Below are 6558 nucleotides of genomic sequence, written 5' to 3' on the forward strand. Positions count from 1 at the left end.
GTTTATGTTAAAACTAGAAGTTGGTAAACCATTGCCTTTGGAGCAAATCCAACCCACCATTTTAATAAAGTTTTATTGGAAATTGCCATGTTTATTTACTTACGTATTATTTGTGGATACTTTTGTGCTTCCACAGTAAAGATGACTAGTTGCAACAAAGATCATCTGTCATACAGCTTAAAATATTTATTATGTGGCTACTTACAGAAAAAGTCTTCTGACCCCTGCTCTAATTAAATCATATTATGATATCAATGACAAATGTTTGTGTGTGTCCTTTTAGAGGCAATTGCATTTTTATAGCAAATGTATTGAGATATAATTTATATACCATAAATTTCACCCTTTTAAAGTGTAAACATATCACAGTTCAGTGGTTTTTAGTAGATTTACAGAACTGTGCAGCCATCAGCACCATTTAATTTTAGACCATTTTAATCACCTCAAAAAGAAACCCTGTACCCATTAACAGTTCCTCCCCAGTTCCTGACAACTACTAATCTACTTTCTGTCTCTATAGTTTGCCTTTTCTGGATGTTCTGTATAAATGGAATCATACAGTATGTGCATTTTGTGTCTGGTTTCTTTCACTTAGTATAATATTTTCAAGGTTAATCCATGTTGTCGCATGCATCAGAACTCCATTTCTTTTTATTGTTGAATAATAATCCATTATATGAAAATATACATTTTGCTTATTGATTCATCAGTTGATGGGAATTTGTGTTGTTTCCACTTTTTGGCTGTTATTAATAATGCTGGTATGAACATAGTGTACAAGTTTTTGTGTGAATGTTCAAAAAATCTTTTGGATATATACCTAGGAGTAGAATTGTTGTAAACTGCCAGAGAATTGAAAGCATGTTCCAACACACACATAGTTTGCAACTCTTCCTTAGTCTTTACACCCTGCTTGCACAGAGTGTCCAGATTAGTCAGAGGTGAGAGATTAGGGCTTTCTCAGGGCTTTCTTGGGTATGTGCACAGTCCTGTACATGTCTGTGTCTTTCTTGATCCCCAGGAGTGTCACAGAGATATTCAAAATTTCTCCCCACTATATACATGTACATTTCATTACTCAGTTTTTCTTTTCCTTTTTTTATTAGCTTCTTGTTTGCCACAACCAGTATTACTACCTCAGGCAGCCACAGAGTTAAACCATTGCTGCTGACTGTTTTGATGAAATATCCTGGGGATAAGACATTTTCAGTCACTGAGTTAGTTTGAATAAGGATATGCATTGTGGACAGCGCTCTTCCAGGGAGATTCCGGGCAAGACAAATAGTGACAATCTGGGAGACTGGGACGTTGTGGATAGGTCAAAACACATTCTGCCTCTTCCAGTGGCTGCTGGCTTTTATAACTACCATGGCTTCAAGGCTGCTTGATTTCAAGGCCATAGTAGTTCAAGTAGAACTTGCTGAGAAATGGGAGCTGGGAATAGAGCAGGTTAAAATGCCACAAAGCTCGTTGTTTTTTACCAAGATTCAGCTGATTTTCTTGAATAAATACTCCTTGGATTGTTGCAAGCCTGTGGTTAATTTCCAGAGTTCTCAAAAGTTGATTTTCACAATTTTCGCCAGTGTTCTGATAGCTTTAATGGAGGTGCAGACTTTCCCAGGTCTTCACACTATCATTCTGGAAGTGCTTCTCCACACTTGTCTATTTTTAAAGCACGCCTGAGGAGGCCAATGCCGTCATTAAAATTAATGGCTTTCTAATTCTAAAATTTTAAGAAATTTGGATCTAAAGCCAGAGATACTGGGGATTCACATATTACTAAATAGACTGCGGACAATTCTAGATATATGTAAAATTTTCTCTAATTCTAGGGCATTGCAGAGTAATTACAGAAGATGGAGGACTGGTCTCAGATAAGAATAGGGCAGGTTAAAGCGCCCCAGCAGTTTTGTAGAGGACTGTTTAAATACAGCGGGTAGGCCAGGCGCAGTGGCTCACACCTGTAATCCCAGCACTTTGGGAGGCCCAGGTGTGGGGATCACAAGGTCAGGTGATTGAGACCATCTGGCCAACAAGGTGAAACCCCATCTCTACCAAAAATACAAAAATTAGCCAGATGTGGCGGCGCATGCCTGTAATCCCAGCTACTCAGGAGGCTGAGGCAGGAAAATCACCTGAACCCGGGAGGCAGAGGTTGCAGTGAGCCAAGATTTGCCACTGAACTCCAGCCTGTTGACAGAGCTAGACTCTATCTCAAATAAATAAATAAATAAATTACAGCAGTAAAAGTAGAAAAGGGAGTCAGAAGCTTGGCTGCTGACTTAGATGCTACATTTATTAGGAGTGGCTGGGTATGGCATGTACTTAGAGATTGTGGATTGCTCCAAGCCATCCCGTCTAGTCCTGTGTATACCACTGCTTGAACTGGCTAACTAGAGAATACATCCTTGCCTTGCTACTTACTGTCTGGTCTATCACTTCCTATCTGGTTTATCAGTGTCCTTATTTTCAAAAAGTGAGAAAATCAGACCGGAGCTTGTCTAAATTTTTACATTTCTAAATTTAGATGTTCCACCTGAAGTTATGAAGCATCAAAGAAACTAATTTTCTAAAGCAGGAAAGTATGCTAATGTATTTGCAGAAGATTTTCAATGATGTTTTGTTACTTTTGACTCCCCAGTTACTTATAATTTATCTGGAGACATTTCCAATGACTTCTGGTTGGTAAATATATTAATAGAATAATTATTTAAACCAAACCTTTTTACTTAGAAACATATTCAGATGTAATTTCCATTGCTTTTATAAAACCACATTAGGTTATTCTTTATTGCATATAACATCTTTCTTAACAGTAGCCTGAAAAACTCTCACTAAATTACCTTTGTTCTGATTCTTCTAAATTATAGAAATTTTAACATAAAAGTAATGAAGTTTCTTTTTGGAAATCTTGCCACATCTGTTATTACCAAAATATAAAAGATTATACTGATAAAAGTTGGTAAGCAATTGGTAGCTCAGTGAACATACAAAAACTGGTTTAAATCATTCTTAGGATTGCTGCTCATAGCCTCAAGCACATTCTCAATTTAGGACCCTCATTCAGCCCTTTCTAAGGCCTCCTGATTACTGTGTTGTAAAAGGAAGTAGAGTCACAGTTCTTTTCAACTTTGTGTGTGCTCAGCTGTGACGTATTTGTTATTTTCTTCTTAGGAGTCTTAAATAGAGTCATGGAAGGTGAAAACTGACAAATATCTTGTCTAGCCCTTGTCGCCCTCTCCCCTCACCATTTTATAAATGAGGACACTGAGGCCCCTCCTAAAGTGTCTATATTTTTAATGGTGATTTGAAACACTTGAAAATTAATTAGATAATGAAGCAGGTATTCTTTAAGTTATATGATTCTAACCTGAATTTTATGTTTCTTTGTTTTCATTTGTTAATTTAATATAAAAAGTGGAAATAAACTACAATAATAAAAATCATTAATAAAAATTATTGTCATTTTAAACAATCCTTTCCCTTGCTTCTCTCATTTATGCTGATAATGAAGAATTAGTATTTTGGGTTTTTAGCAGCTGGGTTTTAGGGCTATTACTCTATTCTTCCTATGCTATGTGTCTTGGCAATCTAGGGACCGGCTCTAACATTTTGCTGATAAGAAAACTCTTGGTAAGATTCTAACACTGAATTGATTGACCATTTGTAAAGAAAGAAGGAAGAAAGGAAAGAAGAGAAAAGGAAGAAAAATATATACCTGAAATTCCATCCATCATTGATAATCACCATTAACATTATAGAGTACATCTTTTAATTATTTTATATATGTGTGGAGATATATATTTTTAATAAAAATAGGATATCATACTCTTTTCTAACCTACTTTATTTTTACTACACAATATTTGGCTTTATTGTGTAGACAGAAATACCAGAGCTAATTAAACAAATCACCTATTATTGGATATTTTGATTGATTTTAATTTTTTCTATATCCTTTGCATATTTATAATAAATTTCTTAGGAAAAGTCCTACAGAAAGGAATATGTGAGTCAACTGATAAGTAAAATGTTGAAGCTTTGACATTATTGTCAGCCAAGTTGTCATCAGGGAAGGTCATACAATTTATGTTCTCACCAGAAGAGTCCAAGAGTACCAGTAAATATTATGTACTGTTATCTTAATTGCCATTTCTTTTATTACAAAGAAGAAGAATTTTTTTTTAAATGTTTTATGGAGTGGTTATCAATCATATGATTTCTTGGTTAAAAGCAGCTCTCCTTTCCTATAGCTTTAAACTAGATTATTATGAAACTGAATTCTAGTTGAGCAAGGCACAAATGATTTGCTAGGTTCTGCTAACCATAATATGCCATCTGATTTTAAAGTCTCAACGTGCGTGGAGTATGAGCTAGAGGTCATTCGATGCTTGAGACTGGCACTGACCGATGCCGTCAAGGACACTGTACAGCAGATAGTATCTGTGATGAGCTCTAGGAGAAACTGTGAGACAAACCTAAACAAGCACATGGTTCCTGATTGTTTGCTTGAGAGCATGCCAAAAGAATGGAATTATAGTCCAAAAGAAACTAAAAGGAAAGAATCAAGCAAAAGTAAGTATATTTGTTTCTCTTTAAGAAAATACACCTGAAGAAGCAATTTTCTAGGATATGCAATCAAGTAAAATTCTAAAAGTTGTAAGAATTATGTACTATATTAATCTTCTTTCTATTAAGCATATTTGGGACCCTTATTTTTATTTTTACTATGAGTCACATGATCAAGGAAACTAGAATGGAAAATTATTCAAATGGTTATCTTCTTTATTTAATTACCAGTTCAGGATTTTCTGTGATGTTTTGTGTTCAGGCTAATACTCACAGATTAGTCACATGATTTTGACTAATTTTCTTAAAATTTGTTGAGTAACTTAAAATCCATACTCTAGAGAAGATTGCTCTGATATTCCATTTAGTTATTTTTTCCTTTAAGTTTTTTCTCTGCAAACACTAATTATTACCTTCTTTTCTCCTGTTAAAACACCTACATATGTAGCTTTTAGGTCAAAAATAGCACCCAGTTTGGTAAGTACATGTATTTTTCTGACAGGGTATTTTTCCCCCAGTGCTTCTGGTTCTAAATTGAGTGCATTGTTCCTATTCAGAACAGCGCATCCACCAAGTGTACTTAAGAACCATCAGTTACCTACATTATTCATTTATTTTATTAGTCAAGTCCTCTCTTCTTAAATAGTTTTTCCCCATCTAGATCTTTCCACTTTTGCAGAATTTCACAAGATTTCTTTGTATGTATATTACGTACCTGTATTCGTGAATCTTCTTTTGATTATTTAAAATAAAACTTTTTTCTTTCATATTCATCCTTTAAGAAGAATATTTTCACTAACTCTAAGGAAACTTTCTCCAGTTTTTCTAGAGAAACTAGAAAACTAGGAAACTAGGGAAAGTTTCCTTAGAGTTAGTGAAAATATTTTTTCTCTAAGGAAACTTTCAACAATAAAATACTGCAGCTGAACTCACTAAAGTCAATTGAAGGGACTAGCCTTTCTTTCATTCTTCTCCATGGAGATCCTAAATAATGTGACCTTATATTACAAACTCAAATCAATTATCTATCTGTGACCTTTCATAGTAATGCTTTAATTCTGTCCAAGCCCTATTAAACTCCCTTTGAATCTAGTAAAGCCATTTAATTGAAATTGGAAAATGTCACCTTTTCATTACTTAAGTTCTTTCTTTTCTAAGAGTTGTTGCCATCTCTCCTTTGTTCTAGCTTTTGGATATTTCATACATTTTGACCAATTCAGTAGGCATGATTTATAGTTAACATATCATGCCATATGAGTAGCACTATTTTGCTTGTGGTTTTCGAGTTGTTCTATTCATGAACAATTTTGCTTTTTCTAAGCACTTTGGAATTCCTCCATACCATTGCAAAGAGCCTCTTATTCCAAAAAATGCTTACTTATAGATACCAGTTGTTAAAGTTTTCCTTACTAAATAACATTTTTCATAAAATGCTCATTCCGAGTAAAAGTACAACACAAAGACAACCATGAAGGAAAGTCAGATCCCATGAATATATAAAAGAAAGTGACTTTACAAACCATTTTTTGCATTCTAACAGGATGTGACAATAGGAGAATGCCATTGTTCTTCTTTACTGCCCTCTGAAATGCTACAGGGACTTTTAGATTTGTACTTCTTAAATTTTATTTTCACTACAGAATATAAGATAGAGAATGTGTACATGCTGGACGTTAAGTTATTTATTGATTTCATTATTCATTCAGTAGAAATTTACTAAGTGAGAGACTACTATATACCAGGCACTGTGTTTCAGATCAGAGATAAACCTAAGTGCAGTATCTCCTCTTGGTGCCAGAAGACTAGTATAACTGTTTCAAAACGGGTACAAATAAGAGATGTACAGTTTTTTTGGTGTATGAGAAGAGAGAAAGAAATTAAACTTCACTAAAATATCACTTGGGATTGTCACTGGAGACCTTTCTTGGTCTGTGGGTGAGCCAGTGTGTGTTGAGGACAAACACCACATGTTCTCACTCATAGGTGGGAA

The 6558-nt window shown here is 34.6% G+C and overlaps 1 protein-coding gene across 1 annotated transcript in view; it reads left to right on the forward strand.

The window, feature by feature from the left end:
• The window catches only part of KIAA0825 (KIAA0825 ortholog), a 498815-nt gene that overhangs the window by 229423 nt on the left and 262834 nt on the right, over window positions 1-6558 (forward strand). Inside the window, exon 17 of the mRNA XM_011989441.1 lies at window positions 4350-4574. Coding sequence (XP_011844831.1) covers window positions 4350-4574 — 225 coding nt within the window. The remainder of the gene's footprint in view (window positions 1-4349; window positions 4575-6558) is intronic.

This window comes from Mandrillus leucophaeus, unplaced genomic scaffold (assembly GCF_000951045.1).
Source record: "Mandrillus leucophaeus isolate KB7577 unplaced genomic scaffold, Mleu.le_1.0 Scaffold353, whole genome shotgun sequence".
Taxonomy (NCBI): Eukaryota; Metazoa; Chordata; class Mammalia; order Primates; family Cercopithecidae; genus Mandrillus; species Mandrillus leucophaeus.